Source organism: Labrus mixtus, chromosome 21 (genome assembly GCF_963584025.1).
Source record: "Labrus mixtus chromosome 21, fLabMix1.1, whole genome shotgun sequence".
Taxonomy (NCBI): Eukaryota; Metazoa; Chordata; class Actinopteri; order Labriformes; family Labridae; genus Labrus; species Labrus mixtus.
In genome coordinates, this window is record NC_083632.1 from 21812075 (window position 1) to 21836033 (window position 23959).

The 23959-nt window shown below is 40.2% G+C and overlaps 2 protein-coding genes across 5 annotated transcripts; one reads left to right on the forward strand and one right to left on the reverse strand.

Moving 5' to 3' along the window:
* The first annotated feature begins 158 nt into the window (after nucleotides 1-158).
* slc38a10 (solute carrier family 38 member 10) lies at nucleotides 159-21615 on the forward strand. Of its 4 annotated transcripts, none has more exons than XM_061028864.1 (18): nucleotides 159-371; nucleotides 546-749; nucleotides 2407-2524; nucleotides 3178-3223; nucleotides 3398-3491; nucleotides 4241-4384; nucleotides 6379-6503; nucleotides 10386-10488; nucleotides 10935-11117; nucleotides 13057-13168; nucleotides 15049-15155; nucleotides 15273-15426; nucleotides 16628-16807; nucleotides 16881-17321; nucleotides 17405-17473; nucleotides 18800-18820; nucleotides 19206-19346; nucleotides 19436-21615. In XM_061028864.1, the coding sequence occupies exons 2-18, from the start codon at nucleotides 660-662 to the stop codon at nucleotides 20590-20592; spliced, it is 3285 nt and encodes a 1094-aa protein (XP_060884847.1). In that variant the 5' UTR covers nucleotides 159-371; nucleotides 546-659; the 3' UTR covers nucleotides 20593-21615. The 4 variants fall into 4 exon arrangements, with proteins under 4 accessions (XP_060884847.1, XP_060884849.1, XP_060884848.1 ...); XM_061028866.1 differs by having other exon boundaries at nucleotides 13060-13168; XM_061028865.1 differs by lacking the exon at nucleotides 6379-6503 and adding an exon at nucleotides 7203-7327.
* ndufaf8 (NADH:ubiquinone oxidoreductase complex assembly factor 8) lies at nucleotides 21603-23858 on the reverse strand. The gene is made up of 3 exons (XM_061028878.1): nucleotides 23561-23858; nucleotides 21963-22073; nucleotides 21603-21869 (listed from the first exon to the last, which is right to left on the reverse strand). The coding sequence occupies exons 1-3, from the start codon at nucleotides 23639-23641 to the stop codon at nucleotides 21849-21851; spliced, it is 213 nt and encodes a 70-aa protein (XP_060884861.1). The 5' UTR covers nucleotides 23642-23858; the 3' UTR covers nucleotides 21603-21848.
* Between the last annotated feature and the right edge of the window lie 101 nt (nucleotides 23859-23959).

The window sequence follows — 23959 nt, forward strand, 5'->3', positions numbered from 1 at the left end:
TGGGTCTCGATTTCTTATTAAGGAGTGGGGTTAGAGACTAGACCAGTTGAGAAACCCTATGGAACCAAATGCATTACTTCAATGTGAACACTAGTGGGCGCTCATGTATTTCCACAGTGATGAAACCTGCAGGCGGTGTTGTCTTCTCTGACCTCATCGACTGTAATCTCTACTTCCTGGATACGCGTTCAGAAAAACAGTCAGGTTGGATTTGCAGTTATCATATTAAAGTGAGTTTCCACCAACTTGTAGCTAACACACACAGTAAAGCGTCATTTTCTAAATATAAATAACATCTTAATGCCACGAAATCACCGATGATAACGTAGACGGGTGAGTGAGGCGGTGGGCGCAGAAAGTTGCAGAGGAAGGTGAGTTAACTAAAGTAATAACGGTAGTGTTTGTTTGCTTTACTTTTAACCTCCTGTTACTTTTTATTTTAATATATTTTGTTTTAAGGGGAGGCTTTGTTGGGAGTTTTCATTAACAAGGTTACTTGTAATTGTGTCAAATGCAAACTAAGTTGTGTCTGTGTTTTCTCCCAGAGCGCCACGTCACTTAAAAAAGCGAGAGAGAAAAACACACCCGGAAACAGCTGCGACCACCGGGCTCTGTGACAGTCTCTTAACGGAGAAGGACCAGTGAATAAACAGGTCAAAATGACGGCGTCCAACTGGGGTCTCATCATGAATGTGGTGAACAGCATCGTGGGAGTCAGTGTGCTCACCATGCCCTTCTGCTTCAAACAGGTGCGTCACCTGAAGCTGCACGCGCACGTGTGTGTGCAGGTGCTGAGATAAAATCCATCCCAGAAACACGAGCCTTTGGTTTTTTTATAAACATATTTTTATTGACTTTCACATTTACCAGGACGTGTACAGTATATGCATGTAACAAAAGTATGACATAAAACAACCCTCCCAAAGTAGAACATGTGGCAGTACATCAATAACACAAGAATAATAAAAGTGATTAGTACAATACAAATGACAAAATAAATAAGTGAAATAATAAACATAAACAGTCACATTTGACACATATTTCTCGTACTAGTAACAGTTCACCATCATGCTTTCAATACATTGTCCAAGTCAGCATTTTTAACAAATTCCAAAAAAAACTCCCCAATTTTACCAAATTCTGAAGCTTTCTTCCTGACTATGTAAGTTTTTCAAGAGCCAGACTTGCTGATAATTCTTTTAACCAATGTCCAAGAGAGGGACTACATACATTTTTCCAACAGAGCGCAATTGAACGCCTCGCCTGTAATAAACATAGGTCCACCATTACCCTCTCTCTTTTAGAAAGAGTACATTCATCAGGAAACAGACCAAATATGCACAGCTTAGGACTTAACGTTATATGTGAGAGGTAAGAGATAACACAGACCTCCAACATTTTTAGATCTCTGCACATTCCCACAAGCGGTGAAATAGAGTGCCACGGTGTGAACTGCACTTATAACATAGGTCAGGAATATGAGGATCAAACTTGTTCAATTTTACTGGAGGGATGTAAGTCCTCATACGAGCCTTTGTTTTGACCGTAAACTGTGGCGAAGCAGATATTTGGTTGAGTTATTTTATTGTAAAATATTTAAATCATTTACGACAGCAGAGTTAAAAGAAGTAAAATGCACGTGAACAAGCTAAATTGCTCGTTATGGAGAATAACCAATTAGTTGTATTATTTGGCTTTTATCAATGTTGTTTTTTATGTAAGAATTCCAATTTTAATATAAAAGTTTGTCAAGCCTAGGTCCTTTTATGTTGTTTTTCTTAAAGGGTACATATAAGTAATTAACTAATGTATTTTGAGTCTTAGTTTGAAAACTTTTTACAACTTTAAAATGAATGTATTTAAATATAAGAAGCTGTATTTCCCTCTAAGTATACAGTTTAAAGTAATAGGATGTTAATGGTGAGGTGCAGTGAACTGTTTGTATGTACACTTCTTATGTCAATATATTTAACATTTCAGTTCAAACATTTACAGTATATACAGTTGGCTGAAATGCATATATGGTCATACTTTCTAAGTGTGGCAAAATTGTTTTAACATTAATTTAAGCTTTTGTTTAATTCCATTTATCAAAGGTTTTTAAACATGTTAAGATAAAATGTGTTTCTTAGAACAACCTCAATGATTAAACATGGCTGGGACAAAATGATGTGTAACTTGCTTTAGAAGCTACTTATTCAGTTTGAACTATTTTATATTTTGGATATCTTGTGAATGATAGGTGGTCTTTCCTTCAGTGGTATCAGGAAGTGTGTGTTTTCTCTCTCAGACCTTTTCCTTTATATCTACCTTCTTGTCCAATTAATTTAAAGTTTGTGAATCTGTTGTTTCCTCTATGGACTCCTGGTGTTATGAGTGTTAAAGTGTCACTCTGTCCTCTTCCAGTGTGGGATAGTGCTGGGGACTCTCCTGTTGTTCTCCTGTTCGTGGATGACCCACAAGTCCTGCATGTTTCTGGTCCACACAGCGAGTAACACAAAAAGAAGGACCTATGCGGGACTGGGTGAGTTTCAATCGAAATAAGTGACATTTTTACGTTTGTTTATGTTAAGATGGCGCTTGCATTTCTTGTTGAATGTAAAAAAGTTATTCAGAATTCAGTTAATGAAAGGTTTTGCATTACTGTTTCACAGTAGTTTACAGCAGGATGTATGTAACAACCCAGTTCAAGATTACATTTTTGGTGCTTTTATACATTTATTGGAGAGACAGGACAGTGGATAGAGTCAGATATCAGGGAGAGAGAGAGAAGGGAATGCCATTGGGGAATGGAGCCACAAGTCAGATTCAAACTCTGGTTGCCCCCTTCGAGGAGTTCAGCCGCTGTACATGGTGCAGGCTAACTAACCACTAGGCCACTGTCGCCCCTGTAACCACCCCATTTAATGTAAAGGAAACAAAGTTAGTATTTAGCAGTAGCAACAAAAGCTATCATGACTATGTGACTTTACTTACAGAAAACCCACATCATCCCCCGCAATGATCCAGAATCTTTCAGATGCTTAGTTCTGTTCTGTAGTACAAAAAGTCAAAACACATCACTTAGGTATTCCGGGTTTATCTTAGGCATTCTTTATACTTAAACTATTTTTAGGACACTGCCATCTGTTTGTCCACATGTTGTTCACACTGACGTCACGCTCTCTCTCTCTGCAGCTTTCCATGCTTACGGAAAACCAGGAAAAGCTCTGGTGGAGATGAGGCAAGTCTAGTCATGAATTCACTTTTCACATCATGCTGTATATGAAGCATAAATTATGTAGATTTCTTTTGTACAAATAACTTAAAAGATCTATAACAATTAAATAGATTTATTCCAAAAACATAAACTCCAATAATAATCTCAGCTGTCTTCTCTCTCTCTCTCTCCCTGCAGTATGATCGGTTTGATGTTGGGGACCTGCATTGCCTTCTACGTCGTGATAGCTGATCTGGGCTCCAATTTCTTTGCTCAGCTGTTAGGTTTACAGGTTTGAAATAAATGATTTCCTATCTACTTATCTCAGTCATTTAACATTTCCTAACACTTTATATGATATCAAATCATTGTTTTCCACTGCTCTCTTCTGCACTGCCTTTTTACTCTTGAAACCAAGTCACAACGTCCAAGTCACAACGTCTCTTGAATCACGTCTTTGAGTAAGCTTGTGAAGAGACAATGTTTTATTTTTAATAATTTATATTTTATTGATTTTTATAACAACATTATAATGGAAAACGCTTATAAAAACAGACTAAAAGGGAACAACAAAACAGGCAGGAAACATAATAGACAATAAATGGATGACAGAAATTAGATACAACGATGCAGAAAGTATCAACAGTGCATCACCAGAAGGAGAGCATATGATATGTGCTCACAAACAAACAAAAGTCAATCAACACCCTGGCAGTGATGTGTTGCGTTCTCCTGATATAAACTGGCTAAAATTGTCCCATTGCTCCTTAGAAATGTCATTTTTCCAGTTCAGCTTTCCAAGCATATTTTCACAAGCCGCTATTGTTGTCATTTCTTCTTTCCACATTTTCAGTTTCAAAGTTCTTGGTTCTTTCCAAAATCTAAGAATCACCCAAATTAATATTTGCTTAAATAGGGTACTACACCTTTATCCCCCAGGAGACAAAGCTGAGGTGATAGGGGAAGTTGGCATCCCAACCAGTCCTCCATAAGTGGTGAAGAAACAATGTTGTACTTTTCATCTCCCTCTCTCTTCTGAAGGTGACCTTTGGTTTCCGCGTGCTGCTGCTGTTTGCCGTGTCCCTGTTCATCGTCCTCCCTCTGAGTCTGCAGAGGAACATGATGTCCTCCATCCAGTCCTTCTCCGCCATGGCTCTCATGTTCTACACCCTTTTCATGTTCACGGTGAGCTCAACTACACACACACAAACACACGCACACACACACTCAAAGTGCATGAGATAAACTGCCTGTGTAGAAGATGAAACACCATACAGCTAACCAGCACAAAGCTTCATATAAAGTTTATCAAACAGTGCATTTCTTTTTTACTAACTAATTTAAAGGGCATTTTTTCTTATTCGATATTATTCACATTTTGTTTAATTTGAATGATTTCTTGGTTTTTGTTGATGCATTCATGTGTTCTATATGTTCTGTGTTTTCCTTAACTTTGAAGAGTTTATTCAGAAGTTCACTTCTAAAGTCTTTGGTGTTGTCGTCCTCCACAAAAGAAGAAGTACATTAATATACTACCTGCTTCTTGAAATGTAATCTTAATATTGTTTAGTAATGTTATCTAGCGTTATTATGTGTCAGTTCTTTCCTATGTGCTCCATTGTACAGAACTGTGTTTACCTTTTACCTTTTCTCTTTTTTTTTTTTCTTTTTTTTTTTTTTAAAGAGTAAATTGGAACTTAATCACATCAGGCAGAAAACAATTGCTGCACTGCTCTTTATAGCCTGAAACAAAGCCTCTCCCCTGGGAAAGCCAAACCACTGGGGAATGGCCACAAGAGAAATGTAAGCTCTGCAAGTGCAAAGTAAATGGAGGTCAGAAATTCTACTCCACTTAATCGTAAACTCTTTCAACTGGAAGGAATTACAAGTCTCTATTTTACCATTTGTTACTACATACATATATTAATGAAAAAACATCTTCATATTCTCTGATTATAAGTCAAACAACATCCCTATTTCCATTTGCCACAGTGGGACATTATTGATCTGTATATAATAAGAAAGAAATTCTGCTTGTGAATTTTCTCTTTTTCTAGTAACAACATGCATTGTCTCTCCACCGTAGAGATGTGTTTGTTAGGTAAAAAACAAAACATCTGCTGACTAAACAAGGGCTACAAGTAACGTTTAACTTGAAACTTAACTAAAGATGTCCTTTAAATTAAGTAATCATCTATCTGTCTCTAAAGTGTGAGGGAAATGTTTGTGCTCCCAAGATGTAGCAGTGATGCTTTCATGTTTTTATTTTTATTTTTATTTCAGTTTAAGCTTAATTTAAATAATTGTTTAACCCTTGATTGATTGCCAATTGTTTTTGGGCAAGACCCAAAGGGCCAGAAAATGCATTTTGTAACTAACTCTAAAAACATAATAGCATTAGAAAAAGATTGATAAGTGTCAGTCAGTGTTTGGATTTAATATGCAACCAAATGCTCAGCATATATATGAGATACATCGACAGGGACGAACACAAAAGACATTTTCTCTACAGTTATATTTGATTTAAGTTACTTTTGTAAACATACATTAATTTCATTATGGTTTATTTGTAAAGTCCAGTTTTTTTTTTATTTCAGTTAAAACAAATATTTTTGACAATCTAGTTTTTGTTATTATGTTTGAGATAATAACCTTGGGCATCCAAATTGCTGTTTTTGTCTTGCATAAGGTAAAAAATATATATATATATTCCAACGACTCGTGTTATTTCAGTGACTTCCAGCAGTAGTTTTCTGCCTCACTTGATTCAGCTCGTTTACTCTTTAAAGTCACACTCACACTGTGTGTGTGTGTTTCTGTTTCGGTCATGTTTAGTGCTGCTTCCCAACGTTTTACTGCTCATCACAGTCTCTCTGTGCAAAGTGACCTGTAGATCTTGTAGCATGGCGATTACATGGACAGTTGGTGTGGTGTGTGTCTGGCTTCAGATCCAGACCCGGCTCAGCCCAGTCCAGACCCCTAACCCTTTTAACAGTGATGTCATTTTCCCTCCTTTTCCTCTTTGCTCATTACACCACCTTACCTCTCTTTCTCCCTTGTGTCTTTCTGCTCTCCCTCACTCTCCTCGACTATCTCATCTGCACCCTTTTGTTTGCTCCCCTCTGTCCCACTGCCCTCTCCTCCTCCTCCTCCTCCTCCTCCTGATGCTGATGCTATAGATAGTGTTGTCGTCACTGCGCTATGGCATAATCTCGGGCTCCTGGATGGAGCGTGTTCACCTGTGGCGATTGAAGGGCGTCATTCAGTGCCTGCCCATTATCGCCACAACCTTCTGCTGTCACCCGTAAGTAAAACCATTGAATACCCACCCCCCCCAAAATAACACCACTGTAAGGGCAGTGTGGGGGGAAGATGGAGAGTGAAGGTAGCCTGCTGTTTCTCCTGCAACTTTACACTCCTTTAAAAACTTCTCTCCCACCGACCTGATCCTTCCGCCCATTCCTCTAAGTCATCCCTGTTTTCACCTTTAATTTGGGTTTGGTCTGAGCTGTTAGTGCTCTATGAGTGTGTGTGTGTGAGTGTTGGGGGCAGTAGAAATAAGGCAGAGAGGGGTGAAACATGCTGCAGTGAAAGTTTTGGCTGACTCCACACCCAGGATGAGCAGCCTGGGTGTGGGTGCGGAGGCTGAAGGACTGTGGAGTATTCTGCTGTTTTTAATCAGGTAAACAAATGAGCAGGACAGAAACACAAGCTGATCGATTAAAAAAACCTGTTAAGTACTTTTTGCATAGATTACTCATTCAAATTTGTGTTTTTTTTTTAAATATCACCTTCATTACTCAGCAGGTTTTTTTGTTCAGTTTTGGTTTTCTGGTCATGTGTCTTTCTGGTTTCCCTTTCTTCATTTCGTCATTCATTCCTTTCATTATCTGTCTGTGAGCCGTCGGCATGGGTGCAGCCCCCCCCTCGCCTCCTCCTCTTCGTGCTCTTCACACACTTTTCTTCATTTTGGTCTGGGCCGTAACCCCCTCCTTCCCCTCAGATGGTGCTGTCCTCGTTCAAACATGGCCTGCTCAGCGGTTGGTGGCTAGAGCAGGTCAATGTGGTGCGCTGGGAGGGTGTGTTTCGCTGTCTCCCCATCTGTGGGATGGCCTTCGCCTGTCAGTCGTAAGTACTCCTCCTGCCCTCCACCTGCATAGGACCAGTAAAATAATACTAATTACAAAGAAAAACCCCACTCAGAGTAGAATAAATCTGACTGTAGACCTTAAAACATGTTTTTTTGTACACTGTCTAACTCCTACAGCTGCAACATGAATTATGTTTTTCATTGCTGCATGTAGAAATGATGCATGTTTACTTGCATCATCACTTTAAGCCACAGTGGAGGGATCAGGGTGAATTTGTCACACAAAGAGACACACACATTTGTGGTGGAGATAATTGGTTGTTAAGGGATTTGTCGTCCTAATTAAGGCAGGCTGCTAATTTTTTTGCTAATGTGCTCTTCACAGTCAGCTCATCTGTTGCTGCCCTGCTTAGAATTAACCTGAGAACTAAAACTGCTTTTTTGTCCACACTTTTGCTTCTTTTATTATTTTACAAGAATAAAACTACTTGGCCTTTACTGGTTAAAAAAAAAAAATGGATGGAAAAGATTTACAGTTTTTAAGTGGCACCAAACATGGGACCAGTTTTAAAGTAAAGATGAAAAGTTCCTGTCCATTTAAAATCATCTTTATGATCTGAAAAAAAATCTTAAAATGTTCAAATTGTTCAAGGAAACAAAATTAGTGTGGCAACCATTGCCCATACATTTGATACTATTATATTCCTTCAACTTTCCTCACATTGACAACAGAGATTACTCCTCCTGACGTCAGCTCAGTTAGAGCTTCTTAGGGAGAACATATTCATCCTTTTTCTACATTTTCATCCACCTGCATGCTCTTTCACTGCTTCTTTTGTCCTGTCCTCTATGCTATAGCGCTTTGCTTCAGGTTTTAAGAGAGTGAAGGGTGATTATTGAAGGCCTAATTGGGATCTTGATGTACAAATTCCTACCTTTTGATTGCTGCACTGCACTTGGGTGTAGGGTGTGTTACAGTGAGGTCATCAGAGGCATGATGTTTGGTCGGTGGTAGTGTATGGGTTTGCTTGTGTTAGAGAGAGAGTGAGGTAAGTGATGGGAGTGGGTGACTGTAGCTTTGAGACTGAAACAACACTTTAATTAATAGAATTGCAAAAAGCCAGCAGAACATTTTGGTATGGCGGGTGTTTTCAAGGAGTAAGGTGTGCGTTTATTAGAAGAAAAAAAGTGTTGGGGGGGGGGGGGGGGGGGCAGGGTGGGGGGCTTCCACTAGCAGCACTGAATGATATTTGGCAGGGTGATTTCTTGGCCTGCGGTCAGGCAGAGAGAGGTGGGCGCCCCGTTAAAGCCAAACCACTAATCAACACATTGGACCGCGGCCATCTTACAGACACGTACTGATGTATTCACGGGCTGATTAACCAGCTCTCAGCACATTGGACTTTTATTACGTTCATGAAATGTGTTTACTTTCAGTTAAAACATTACTTAACATCACCATTATGGCGCGACAGGAGCTGGCCGTGTTGTCTTTTGGCTGCACGCTTTGAATAGCGAGGTGCAGTTAGCTCATAATAGAGGGACATAAGAAAAACATGTGTGGCCAAATTGTCCCTCTGTGATGCTTCTGTCAGCATGTTTCAACTCTGAGCTAACGATAATATCTACAGCACACACTCGAGCCCTCCAAACACTTCTCCATGTAAGACCTTCTCCGTCATATTTCCTCTACTTAAGGGCAGAAAAAAATGCACATTAGCCCCCGATCAGGACTTTTGTGTGACCATTAGATGATTTAGCTCCCAGTTTACAATATGCAGTTTTACTTAACCTTGGCTATCAGATTTACTGGTTTGCGGATTAAATAAGCATCAAGGAATAGCGCCACGGGACAGCACTTGGTCATAAAACCACAGCATGTGAAAGAGAGAGAACAAGAGGTGGAGAAAGTTATTGTTTCTTTCTTTCTCTGGTTGTCTCCATTTCTTACTTTCACATATATATACGATGGTGTTGGAGAAAGAGACGAGAGTCTGGGAAGTTTACAATGCTCTGAAAACCACCAGGGTCTCAGAGTCTGTATATAAAACCTGTAAATATTCTGGTTAATGTTCCAACAGTCCTCTCTACACTCACAGAGACAGTCTCAGGTTCAACCTCAGCCAGCCTTCACTACTGTCACCCATTCTGTGTCACACACACATGCACACACTCATGTGTCGACAAAGTCTTCCCCACATACTCCGCCCACACTGCCATGACATTACTTCCATCTCCTGCCTAATTATACCGGCAATTCTTTTATTGTTATGATCACTGTGTGAAACGATACGATTGGGGGAAAAATGTGATGCGTTCATGTGCATGTCGGATGTTCTCATCAACACAACTTGTTTGGTCTGATGTGCTGTACGTCCTGATTTACAGGCATCTTGATTACATTTGGCTACAGTATGTAATGACGGGCCTTTTTCTGCAGGTGATCATCAATTAATAAATGTTCTGATAGTTTAATGATTCATTAATATACTTGTAAAAAATGGATAAGCAATCCTGATGAATGGAAAAGAAGAAGGGCATTAGCTAGAAACTATTCCATTTTATAGAAATGTATGATCAACATTAGACTTTTTTCCAATCAGGTGGGGAGGTGAAACATTTGCATAGTTAAATATTGCTTGCCTGTTTCTTGCAACTTATAAGCTCAAGCAGCACCATTAAACTTTTTTTTTTTTTAACCAGAAACATGTGTAGCAAGATGTATCAGGCTTTTTATTTGCTTGATTGATTGACTGTAAAAAGGTCATTTTAAGCTGATTTTCTACATTTTTTTTTTTTTTTTTAAATCTGCATATTTATGTTATTAGAAGTTAGCATAAAGTACTTTTCAACCAGTCAAAAATGAAATCTGTCTAAAGTTAAGAAGAAAAGCTAAAAACAGAGATCTTTCCTGTCTTATCATCTCTGCCTGGGCTACTTTCCCACTCCTCCCAGCTCTTACTTCCAAACACAAGTTGCATTATCTGATCTTTTCCGACAGCACATGAATGCACCACAGCAGTAGACGTAGCGTGGTCTTTTGTCATGTAGCCCACAAAAAGTGTGTTGTTGCTGTGCGGCTACCGTCTCTCACAGGCAGGTGCTGCCGACGTACGACAGCCTGGACGAGCCGTCCGTCAAACGCATGAGCACCATCTTCACCTCAGCCCTCAATGTAGTCACCATCTTCTACATCACTGTGAGTGGAAACACACACACCATCCAAACACCATTAACACTGCTGCTGTTTGTCATGTCAGCCTGAAGATGTTGTGATATTACAGCGTGTCTGATATCATCTTCTTTATTAGTGATAATGTTTCATATTTGTATCAGTGGTAAAAATGGACCTTTCATTCCTTTTTTTCTCATAGTCCACTGCACAGCTCCTACATTGCACCTTTTTGTACATTTTGTGTTTTTTATTTTTACATTTTTAAATTCTATTTTATATATTGTAATCTCTTCTTATACTGTATTATTTAAGTTGTTGTTAGTTCTGCTTTATTTCCTTGTTAATTGTTTAGCACCAATACACCAAGTCAAATTCCTTGTATGTGTAAATGTACTTGGCAATAAACTCCGATTCTGATTCTGATAGTAACCCCAGTTCTTTTTCTGTCCCTCCGCCTCGTTGTGAACCAGGTGGGTTTCTTTGGCTACGTCAGTTTCACAGACAACATCGCCGGCAATGTTCTGATGAACTTCCCATCTAACCTGGTGACGGAGATGATCCGTGTTGGCTTCATGATGTCTGTGGCCGTCGGGTTCCCCATGATGATCCTGCCCTGCCGTCAGGCCATCAACACCATGCTGTTTGAGCAGCAGGTGAGCATGAATGATGCTAATAACTAGCTTTGTAGCAAACACAAATGGTTCAGATGTCTTGATACATTGTTACAGAAATACAGACATGAATGTTCAATGTTATGTGGTAACAGAAACCATCGATTAAATCAAACCTCAATGACCTCAACCATTGCTTTCTGAAGAGGTATTTTGAAGCCCACATTTGGGAATGGCAAACTCTGGCTTCAGGCAGAGAATAAGGCAGGAGGGGGAGTTGAGTTTTCCCCAGTAAAGAAATTAGCTATCGAGGCCAAAACTTATTTTTTATCCTGGCTGTAAACATTTCTGCTGTTTACAGCCAGAAAAAAATATGAGCTTCAATGGGGCTCCCTTGGTTTTGCAGCCAGCCTCATGTGGACACTTGAGGAACTTCAGTTGGTTTGCACTTTTACATTTGCTTTATTTTTCAATACTGGAGGTTGCTTCTTGATGCTATCAAACATTGTAGGCATACAAACACCTCTGCCTTGTACTCCTCTCACATTTTCTTCAAATCAAACAACTTAAAAAGCTTCTTTTTTTTTTTCATTTCTTATGTGTTCAAGCTGCACCATAAGATAACATCCTGCTTGTGTTTATAGTGAAAACCAGACCAGTAGTACTTATTCTGATTCCTGTATAACCAGCCTTACTGGCATTTTTTCCGCCGCCCTGGTGGACACTTTGTGTATCGCTTGTGTTTTCTTAAAGAGCCCATATTATGCCCTTTTTGGGGTTCGTATATTTAATCTATGTATCTACTTTTGTACGTTCACAATAGTTAAAGTCTGAAAAAAATGTCTGTTTTCATGTACTGCTCCTCCTTGCTCCCTCTACGCTCTGAGTCCGTCAGCTACACTCTGCTGAGCCCCCACTGTTAGACCCCACGTGGGCCAAGTCTGCTCTGATTGGTCTGCCGATCAAATTTTTATCGAGGGGGGCTAGAACCGAGCGTTACATGCAGCTAATGCTACAGCTAACAGGAGGACGTAGGAGAAGCCGCGTTTCCGCGGACTTTGAATTTTTTCACATAGATGTGTCTAAACATGCACAGGACACTTGGAAAACACACTAAAGGGCATATAAAACCAGAAAAAGCATAATATGGGACCTTTAAGTTTCATTTTCACCCTCAGTTTAGTTTCATTTACACAAAGAGCAGACTACAGTGTGCATGCAGCTCAGTTATCTCCTTACGTTTAAACCTTGGAGTTGATATGTCCGTTAGCAACATGTCATATATTGTTTGAATGCATTTTTATGAAGAGATATTTCTGTTTATGAAGATTACATTAAGCCTCCAGTTGTGAGTAAACACGGAGATCTGTTTTGCTAACAGCTAAATAGCTAACATTGAAGCATTGTGTCATGTATTTCCGGAGTTGTTTAGCTGCTGAATAAATGTGTGTAAGAATGTTATACAGCAATGTTACATGTGAATACATGGGGTTACAATTCATAGGGATTTAAAAAGTAGTTTAATTCATATTTTCATCTCAAGCTATTAATGTACATCATACATTTAACTATTTACAGTTTCATTTCATGTGTGTATGCTTTACATGTGCAGTATATTGACACAATATTTGTACTGTATTTTCAGTTTTACAGAAACGACCATCACTAAAGCCACTTAGTTCAAGAAAACGGTTTTATTGGAGTTTTTGTTCGCTATCTGTGTAGCCTTGCTCAGAAATGCAATCATGAGGACAGAATAGTACTAACTGTTGGTAATGTGATGATGAGAAATAAGACATTATTAAGCACAAGAACTGGTGTGGCCACAACAGAGAACTGTATGTTGTATGTTGTATGTATGTAATGTACTGTAAACACTGAAAGCTTCCTAGAAAACACGTTTTATTATTGTAAGCTTAAAAATAGAAAATGCAGTTTCATAATGTTGAGATGATCCTCCTTTTGTGTTTCCGTCTTATAGCAGAAGGATGGGACGTTTGCTGCGGGAGGATACATGCCTCCTGTGCGCTTTAAGATGATCACCCTCTGCATCGTGTTTGGAACCATGCTGGGAGGCATCCTCATCCCCAACGGTACATCCTGTGTGTTAGAACAGTAGTGCACTGTATGTATATGTGTGTGTTTGTGTACAGCTCGCCGACTGGAGGTCTTTAAGGTGTGTGTGTGTTCCTTTATGTGGGCGGGGTAGCTGTGGAGCTTTACGACATGTGTGAATGTGACTTTACGAGTCAGTGACTGTCACACTCTAACACAGTCCTTAAATCAGGACCCTAACTTTTATCTCCTTTTAGACGGGCAGACGGGAAGATAGGGCTATTATTCTCCCTGACTCTCACTGCACACACACACACACACACACACACACACACACATCCATGTAAACACTTTCATTGGCTCTCTGTCAGGTTTTCTGAGTCTCTCCGTCTCTCTCACAAACGGCTCCAAAATGGTGGAGATGTAAAGGTTAGCGTGAGTTTATGTATTATTCATTCTTTTATACAGCCGCTGTTTGTTAAACTTTTGATCGGCTGGACACACACACACACACACACACACACACAGCAGGTTTGGCCAGCTCTTTGTGTGTCTAATCAGACTAATAGACTGAGGAGAAGGGAGGTAAGGACCCTGGAGAGAATGGACACTAAATCTGAGGGAGACAATATGGTGTCCGTCCTCCGGATGAACTATGGAGTTCCAGGCCAGACGCCCAGCCAGCCCGGTCTTCAGGGACGGGGGCGGGGCCAGGGCTCAGTGCTGCCAGGAAATAGGGCTCCATTGTTGGTAGAGTAGGGCTGAGCGGGTATGAGGGGCAGAGGTGGTTGTGAATGGAGCCGGTGATAAAGAGCAAAGATATCAGGAGATGCTGTGAGGTTTTTAGAACAAGGTAGGAAACAGTACGATTCGCTGGAAACTTTTAATCGTTAACTTGATGCTAACTTTTTAAACTCTGCTCTTTAACTATAAGTGAACAATTTTAACTCTTTATCATTAACTTTAATCTAACTGTTACGTGTATAACCACTCCTTTCAGCTAGCTTTGTTAATCAGATATTTTATTAAATCATTTCAACTTTTTGAAGACTATAATCTTACTCTTTGAACTATACTGTTACTCTTTCATTTAACAGTATATCTGTAACAGTCATTTTTGAACAAACGGGACAAAGAAACATACACATGACAGCAGGCAAGACTTTAACTATATCAACTCTTAATCACTCACTTCAAGCTAACTATTGAAGCTGTATATCCGTTATATTTAGCTTTTTTAAGAATTACACAATTTAAAGTGGTCAACTGTTTATTCGTGACTTTTAGCTTGCCTTGGATAACTACTTTAATTGTTAATCCATTACATCATGCTGATCATTTCAACACTTTATACATTTCTTTAAGCTAACTAGTTTAGCTGTACATTCAAGGCTAAATGTGATTTTTCACACTTAAATATAATATAAATCAAGTATATCCTCTGAAAATAACTCTGTGAGTCATGACTGTCTACAATGGGTGTAACACCTGAGTCCCACTGTCTGTGATGTTTTCAGAGTCCTATCTTCACTTTGTTTACATCGCCTGGACGGCCGGCTGACTCCTCCCCTCGTGTATAAAAGTTGTTTAATTGAGGGACTAGAGAAAAGAAGAATAACATACTGTACTCACTGCTTAACTGTGTTTCTAGATCACACTCATTTCAGGTAAATTTACATGCAGTGTGAAGATACGAGCATAATAAAGATCACTAGCATTAGCATGCTAACACAACAATGCAACGCGAGTTGTTTTGGTTTCATGCTGGTGCTCAAGGGCGACATCTGCTGGATCAAAACATCACATATAAAGACTTTAAAGTGTGCCAACTACACTTTGGATGCATGTTGGTTTGAAATCCCTTCTCTATGGGCCGACAAGGTAATCGCTGTGTTTGTCTTTCCCTTTCTTTCTTCAGTGGAAACCATTCTGGGTCTAACTGGAGCCACCATGGGCAGCCTCATCTGCTTCATATGCCCTGCCCTGATCTTCAGAAAGATCCAGAAAAATGGCATCATCGCTCAGGTGACAGAGCAAAAAAAGGAACTCTCTTCAACTCTCCAATCATTAATTAGTCGAGTCATTCATCGCCTCTGACCTCATGTGCTTCTCCTCTTTCTCTCTTTCTCTCCACCTTGTTAGCTGGTGCTCTTTGTGGGTCTGGGCATCCTGCTGATCAGCACCTTTACCACCCTCTCCATTTCGGCCAGCAGTCCCCCCACCAAAACCATAGGTCCTCCTCCACCAGCACCTGTCAAGAACAACCGGCTCGTACCAGACCTTCCACAAATTCCAGGTAAAGATCACGACATACACTAATGGCATGCAATCACTTATCTACTTGATGAGATGTAGATTAAAGTGGTAAACTAATGAGCCATGCAAACATTTACCTCAACGGTCCTCAGCCAGGTAGACATGCAATAGTTTCATAGAAAAAGCACCAGAAGCATGAGACACATGGTTATTTCTTTGTTTTATTTTGTAAATTTGTGCACTGTTTGCAGCATCCTACGACAGCAATGTATAGAGAAGGAATTTGAGGCCGCAAAGATTAAAACAAAAGCACAAAGCCACGGGAAAAAGTAAAGCTTCCTTTCATGTGTGTGAGAAGAAAAGGAGGAGACAGACAGGGTGACTGATGGATAGACAGGAAGGGTGAGAAGATAACCTCTTGATAATATCTGAGAGCAGCACTGAGTGCTTGACATTGATGGAGCGAGAATGATGCCCTTCAAACTCGAGTAATCCCCGTCCCCCCGTCCCCCCCTCCCAGCCCTCTACCTCTGTTCATTTCTCCTGCCGTCCCCTCCCCCCAAAAAATACATCGTCTCCCCCTCTCTCCCTCATGTCTCCAGTGGCAGCTTAAAATGCCTGCGAGCTCCAGAATCCAAAAAGGGTGATACAGGTACAGGGGGAAGACAAAAAAAACAAATAGAGATGAACCTTAATGTTCTAATTTTGAAATTAATTAGGTGGCTTTTAGTTTCACTTCCTCTCATTTTCATACCTTCCTCTGGTGTGGTGCAACCTCCTGACCGGTTTCTCACTTTCCTTTCTTTTCATGCACCCCCTCACTCTTCTCTTCTCTCTGTTCCTCATTTATTTTACAGCACCAATTGTGTTCGTTCTGCCATTGTCAACAGTGGCTGCCACCTAGTGGACCAACCTACTCATTAGCACCGGTCGGCTTAAAATCCATGATTACTGGGTGGATCATAGTCATAATTGTAATGTGCTACACCCAGGTGTTAATTTATTTTGGTGCCAGCTGTTAATGTGTGTAATAAACACAACTGTGCAATACTCTAACGAGAGCTTGTCTGGACCAGCATTAAATACTGTTGACTTACCACAACACAGTCATTTCACTTTTCTCAGATAGTAGTGGAATAAATGAGGTGTCACATTTGTGGTTTCTTAATTTAGTCACATTTTTTATAGAGTTAGGGATTCAGTTGCAGCAATAACTCTGTGTTGTATGTGTCTGCATGTAGAAATTTCTCTTAACAAGAAGCCAGTGGAGATAGAAGAGCCAGCTCCTCCAGTTGTGGAGGTGGTAAAATCCGTAGAGAGGGTCCAGCCTGAGCCCCCCCAAATTATCGGACCAGTGGATGTACCTGAGAGGAAAAAGAAGAAGGAGGAGGAGGAGGTGCAGCTGGACCGCCCTGATGCTGGTAAGGACACTAAACCATGGTTCCAATGTAAAAGAAATGTGTATGAATAGTGATGATTTGGATATTTACTTAGGTGTTGCTGTGCCAGAGGTAGAGGCCCATCGCCATGAACCTCCCATCCCTCGAGACGAGGTCGTGGTGGACGCCAGGAAGAACAAAGCAGAGCTGGAGGATGACAAAAAACAACCGTTTGTAGGAGAAAAGGAACTTAAGAGACATAATGGTTTAAGCAATGAAATTAAGGTAGAGGACCAGAAAGACGAGAAAGAGGAACAAAAGCCTGCAGAGGTTGTGAAGAAAGAAGTCGTGGATTTGGGTGGAGGTGAAGTTCTTTCTAACGAGGTGCTGGAGAAGCAGGGTGAAGCAGTAGGAAAAGAGCAGGAAGTTCCTAAGCTAAAGACTGATGAAATAATTGATGCTGTGAAAGATTCCAGGAATGTAGATGTGTTGGAAAATAAGGCTCCGGCTGCACAGGTGGAAAATGAGGCCCAAGCACCAGATACTGCAGGGAAACGTGAGTATCACTTTTCTCCTACTTCTGTCATTTAAACGATGTGGAAGAGAGGACAATACTACATCGATCTGGTGACATTTCAGCTCCACTTCCTGAAGGAGAACATCAACCTGCTGCCGACAGCAAGGACGTGGCAGACGAGAAGTTGGAAGGTGAGTGGGATAGAAATATTCTGTGTATTCCCAAGATACCTATTTATAAACAAAACATGCTGCGCTGCCAACCTATCATTGGTTGGTACATCATTTGTCTTTGAATTTCCACAGTTAATCATATGTGATAAAATGTAAAATAAAGCTGCTACAACAGTCAGTATCATACAGTAGAAGTGGTGGGGATACAAGTCTATGTAACCATAGTTCGCCTTCATTGACCAGGATGCTTTGCAGCTTCAGCTTTGTGACATACAGGGGTCCTGTGACAGACACAGCTCTTTGTGTACACACTGTGCAGAAAAGTGAACTACATGATTACTCCAAGGACACTGTAAAGTTTTTGAACTTTTAGTACAAGATGATAAAGGCAAGTTTCAAAACATAAAGTGTAACACTTTGTTACTTATTACGTTTTCACAGATGACCCCATACATTTCCCTGAAAGGTTAAACAAATTTCCATTTAATTTTACATAAAAAATTAAAAAATAAAAAGATTTAACTTTCTGAAAATTTCCATGAAACATGATAGAATATAATGACTTTATTGATCCAAAACTGGGAAATTGTGGCGTTACAGCAGCAGGTTGTCCAAACACACAATATGAGCAAAAAACACAATGTTAGCAAATTTAAACACAATATAATATTAAATACAAAGTAAATAAGCACTAAAAATATCAAAACTAAGAATGGGAATATATACAACCAGGATTTGACTTAGCATTACTAGTCTTAAATATGAAAGATTAAATACAACATACTTTGCAGGAGGTGGATGTAAATGTTATAATTGAACAGTATTGACATAGGGAGATGTGAAATCAGTATTGACATAAGTTAAAGTGCAGGAGTGTAGACATATTATCAGTAGAAAATATTCAATATAACGGCGAGTAGACAGACCTTTTAGTACAAGATGATAAAGGCAAGTTGAAAAACAAAGTGGAACTTCCAGATAGTCTTCTGCTTTATGCTGTTTATGCTGCTGCCTCTTCCTTCCTTATCTCTATTTGTTTGTTTTGTCTTCCATTGTTTCATGTCTTTGAGATTTTGGGCCTTTTGCCTTATTTCAACGAAACAAAGTAAAGCACTGCAGGGGCTTAATTCTCATCCATTTCTTCCTCTGCCTGTTTTGGCTTTTGCTGACTTTTTCTTTCTGTTTACTTTTGCCCTTTCTCTCTCTCTCTCTCTCTCTCTCTCTCTCTCTCTCTCTCTCTCTCTCTCTCTCTCTCTCTCTCTCTCTCTCTCTCTCTCTCTCTCTCTCTCTCTCCCCCCATCTTTTCTCCTTCTTCTTCCTTTCTCTGCCGGACTCCTGTCACAGTGATAAAAAAGCTGGTTGCAGGTATGAATTCCCTCTCTCCTCTATTCTTAATCTCCCTCTGTTTCCCTGCCATTCACTCAGCGGACTATTTATCAATTAAGTAAATAGGAATTAGCTTATACTTCTACTACTTTATGATGTCATATCACTAAACAATCTGTTGATGTAGAACCCACCCACTCACTTCCCCCCATAACATAGTTTGTGTATGTCTACAGCTGCCCATTCCAGTTTATCTCAGTTTGGACCAATGAGACGGTCTGATGCTAGTGGAAAGAAAAAAATGTCTGCCCCACCTCCCATCTAGATAATGGTCCTGCATCAATCTAACTAAACCTCTCAGCTAATTAAAACATGTTTTGGAGCACTGTGTGACTTATTTTAATTCAGTGTCTTTGTCATGTAGAGGGCCAGCTGGACCACGCCGTCCTACTGCAGGTGATCAAGGAGCAGCAGGTGCAATCGAAGAGACTCCTGGACCAGCAGGAGAAACTTTTAGCTGTGATAGAAGAGCAACACAAGGAGATGCACCAGAAACAGCCTGCTGGTATGTATGCATGGGATGTTTTACAGACAGTACAGGTAACAAAGCATGTTGTTTAAGTTAAAAAAAAATGAATGTGTTTTATAATTCAGGGGCTGGAGAAGGCGAGGCAGAGAAAGGAGTCCAGGAACCCTTGGAGGTGGTGGTGGAAGGAGGAGCAACAAAGGTGAAAGAGTCCGGCTTGGCGTCAGACATGAAGCAGACAAAGGAGGAGGCTGGAGCTGCACAGGGTGTAGAAGACCAGCCTAATGCTTTATCCCCGAATCAAGCCCAGGCTGCTGATCAGGGTGCTGTGGCCGGGGATCCTAAAGCAGCTTATAAAGAGGACGGCCATGAAGCAGCAGGGGGAGAGCCCCATAAGCAGAGCGAGCTAGGGGCAAGGGGTGTGCCACTGAGAAAGAAAGGACCCGTTGACCATCAACCTGAACCTCAAAATGATCAGGTAGCCCAACTCAAGGATGAAGAAAGAAGTGTAGATAAGGAAAAGGAAAGAATGGAGAAAGAGGCGAGGCTTGAAAAAGAAAAGCACGAGATGGAGACAAAGGAAAAACTGAATCGAGAACTGGAGTTGGAGAAGGCGCGAGCTGAAAAAGAGAGAATTGAGAAAGAAGTGCAGGCGAGAGTGGAGACGCAGCGACTGGAAAGGGAAAGACGGGAGAGGCTGGCGAAAGAACAGGAGCTGGAGAGAGCGGCAAAGGAGAAGCTCGCACAGGAGAAAGCAGCAGCAGCAGCAGCAGAAGAGAGACTTAAGCAGAAGATGCAGCAGGCAGACAATGAAATATTTGAGAGAAAGAAAGAGATAAAAGTTGAGGAGGCTCAGGAGAAGCTGGCCCAGGTGGATGGAGATATAGCAGTCAGAGTTGTTGCACAGGGGGCTGAAGGAGAAGATGGAGGAGCTTTGAAGAGTGGAGGAAGAGACCTCAAAGAGAAAGCTGCAGCTCAGGCCGACCCCAGAGAAAGAGGAGAAGACTTGGCCGTCAAAGCCAACGCTCAGCCTCAGGGCTCCCACGAGAAGGTCAGGGACCAGGGAGAGATGGATCTAAGGAGGAGGCGCAGGGCACTGGGACCCGGCGAGGCTGAGGGGGTCTCAGAGGAGACCGGCATGTCCAGGGGGGTGCCTGGGCTGGAACCCCTGCTGGAGCTGGGGGGCTCAGACTTGCACGCTGCCCTTGAGGAGCGGCTACTGGCCGGGGCAATAGTGCACTCACGTCAGATTAAAGAGGCCTCAGAGGACGAGGGGGTGAAATAGATACATACCATACACCTGCAAGAACCAGTCAAACTGTGGACTATGAAACAGTTGCCTTTACATCCCTTCTCGACTTCAGAAATGTTCTGGACTAAAAGGAACACATTCTCCTTGATACTGTGTAGTTCAAAAATAACCCAAAGTCTTTGTTAAAGAGCAAAGTGTCTGTAAATGTTAACTTATTTTTGTCTATACTGGAGAGAATTTTAAGAGGTTACTGTTGAAATGTAAATAAATCTATGCAAATCTGTGTGAAATGTTTTGACAGGATGAGTGTAAAAATGTTTGTTTGAATCAACTCAGTTCCGTTTCATTTAGCAGCTCTGTGGCTTCTGTCTCTGTAGGTTCTGTGTCTTTTTAATCATCACCTGTGTGGATGTGTGTGTTTAACGCTGCGGCCAGTTAGGTTCATCTGTTACTTTAAAGTGTAAATAATGTACATGTGTTGTGTGGTTATTCTTTAGGCCTTCAATTGACCACATATTGGATGTATTGTGGGGGTAAAGCACCTTTAGTTTATTGTTGCTTCTCTATACTTTCAAATGAATGTAACTGCATTCAGCCTCATTCTGGAGCTCCGAGGGTTATAATAGTGTAGCCTTACTGTTTGAGAAACTGTGGATCCATGACTGTAGTAACAATCATTCCATCTTCAAAAGCTCCCTTGATTCATCGTGCCTTTCAATCAACATGCTGCATTGGGTGACTCTTTAAAAAAATGTGGCAGTTTTTCTCTATTTTATTTTTCATCTCTCTTTGAGAACTTTGAATCTACAAATCACTAAGATTAAGAACATTGTGTTAAGGAAATTGGAGAAATGAATGATCCATGTTTGGAGTGGTTTTTTAAATTATTATTTTATCCAGAAATCCAACTCTTCTAACTCCATCTGTTAGCACTTCAACACATGCTGGACCCTTTCTTCATACAAGAGACGTATTTTCATGACTATTTTTCTATGTGCATCAAGTTTCTGTACATTTTGCTGATAAGAATAAATAAAAACATCTTTATTACATCCACGGCTGTTCTTCTGTTTTTACACAGTGGATTCATAATTCTTTATTCACCTTCTGTATATTCCAGAAATGTATGCATACACTGAACAGTACTACCATGTATCACAAGATCGTCAGTTCATTTAGAGTGTCCTATAGATATTATCACATCCATTAGAGTGTCTTCTCCCACTGCACCGAGCACGTCATGTGACAGGTGAGTCCAGTATGCAGCTCCAACAAGGCAGGCAGAGTCCTCACTTGGGTTTTTTCTTGGCCTGTAATTAAAAAAATAAAATCTATTTTTGGACCACGATGGTGTGTCCCCACTACATAACAATGGAAGCTTGATCACTGACTTTGTCACTTACTGCATTCATAAAGCAGCTCTTCAGTGCTTCAAACTCCTTGGCACAAAGGTCTTTCTTCAGCTCGTGTCTGCCTGTTGTAGTCGCTGCCACACACTTCCCATACACCGCAGCCTGAATCAAAAACGGTGACATCCCGTAAAAAGTAAGTAACACGACTTTGTAACTTTATAATATGAAAAGTTTAAGATACAAAATTAGTAAATATTCTATTCTATTGTATAATCCATTGATTCATGATTCATCTTTTTTTAAATGTACATTTTGATTTATACACATTTCCACTGTTTCATTGTGCCAAATATGTATGCTACACCAATCTTCGTCTAATGTGTGAATAAAATGAGAAGCACAAAGTGGTTCATTCTTATCATTGAATAATCCAGCTGTAAGTAATAACAGTGGAGACTAAAGACTCTGAGCTAGATAACCTGTATTTTTGACCATCTATTACCAGGGGCCTTTATTTATCTCAACAGCAGAAGGCTCCAGACCTTCATATAAATACGTTTAATATTAGTGACAGACATTGCTGATTTGCTGTTTGATCAGTATTAATGGTCCTCTCTTAGTGCACATATATTGTGCTGCGTATTGACTGCTCTCCAGTTTGCTGTTAAAAGTAATCTGACTGAGATAATGTCTAATGTAAATTAAATTGTTTCTTGCATCAGTGGACAGATTACCTTTAGTTTTATTTTTTAAAAACAAAGCTTTTATTCTATTGTGAAACAATTACAGTGACGTGGAAAATTCAGTGGGTATACAGTACTCTACTGTTCCTGTAAAGCACCTGAAATGAAACTTCTGCCATCTTGTGGAATATATGGAAGCCCATTTCCACCAGTTAAAAAAATAAAAATGAAAACTTGGCTTTGTTGAGATTTATTTTTTTTTGACCATGAAAAAAAATCGAAATTATGAGATAATAAAGTCATAATTATGACATTCAAGGATGCATCTCGGTCACATTGAAGACTACATGAATGTACATACAGGCCCCTGGAGCAGAAGTCACGGAATAAACCACTTGAGCAAGGGACAAAATAAACAATTTTTATCTTTATCTCATAATTATGACTTTATTATCTCATAATTTCGATTTTTGATGGTCAAAAAAAAATCTCAACAAAGCCAAATTTTCAATTTTTATTTTTTTAACTGGCGGAAATGGGCTTCAATAGAAAGAGGCAGACTACTACAAAATACAGTTTGACATAATATCATAGACTGTAAATATTACGCATAATATACATTGCCAACTGACATTATCAATTGTTGAATTAAACAAAATGAGGCAATAGAAATGTACAATGTGCTTTGTTGGCAGCGCAAAAGACAGGAGGTTTAAGCACCCAATGTGTCGCCTGTATTACTTCAGAAATGTTTTCGTAACCTGCATTAAATATGCTTTTTGAAGGAGTCTATAAGAAATGTCCTTCCTTAACTCTCTTACAGCAAAATGTATGTTGTGTTTCTGTGTCTGTGAGGTTTAGACAGTTAAACATGCTAGGAGTTGTCTTTCACAGGAAAGCAACACAGCTGCAGCCTCATGCTAAGCTATGACAACAATAGAATAACTGTGTGTACTCATCGCTTACCTCTGCAGAACACTGTGCCAAAAGTTCAGGGAAAAGTCTTAATTTCTCTCGGTTACGACTCCAAACATTTGACCCAGACATGGCAGCTGTTTAGGCGTTAAAAGAGGTTTTTTTACACTACACACAACAGACGAGCACGATAGGATAGGAACGATCATGTGGTTACACTCGGCGTTTCACAATCATTAAAATATACAGACAAAAACAACTTGTGATACATTTTAAAGAAAGCTGCACATCAAGCAGACAACACTGTGCACCAGGGGCAGCGCCATATTGTTGACCCTGTCATCAGGGAAACCTCCAGCACAATATGCGGCGATACCATTCGCTGCTGTCCCTGTCAATCAATGTAGCTGCTTTAGCGTTCCTGAAGCTGATTCGCTAGTTGTAAACCAT

Coding starts and splice junctions, on each gene's coding strand:
- slc38a10 (XM_061028864.1), top strand. CDS start 660: ATGACGGCGTCCAACTGGGGTCTCATCATGAATGTGGTGAACAGCATC. Junction 11,118..13,056: donor CCATGCTGTTTGAGCAGCAG/GTGAGCATGAAT, acceptor TCCGTCTTATAG/CAGAAGGATGGGACGTTTGC. Junction 15,427..16,627: donor AGACCTTCCACAAATTCCAG/GTAAAGATCACG, acceptor GTCTGCATGTAG/AAATTTCTCTTAACAAGAAG.
- ndufaf8 (XM_061028878.1), bottom strand. CDS start 23,641: ATGTCTGGGTCAAATGTTTGGAGTCGTAACCGAGAGAAATTAAGACTT. Junction 22,074..23,560: donor TGGCACAGTGTTCTGCAGAG/GTAAGCGATGAG, acceptor TTTTTGATTCAG/GCTGCGGTGTATGGGAAGTG. Junction 21,870..21,962: donor AGAGCTGCTTTATGAATGCA/GTAAGTGACAAA, acceptor TTTTAATTACAG/GCCAAGAAAAAACCCAAGTG.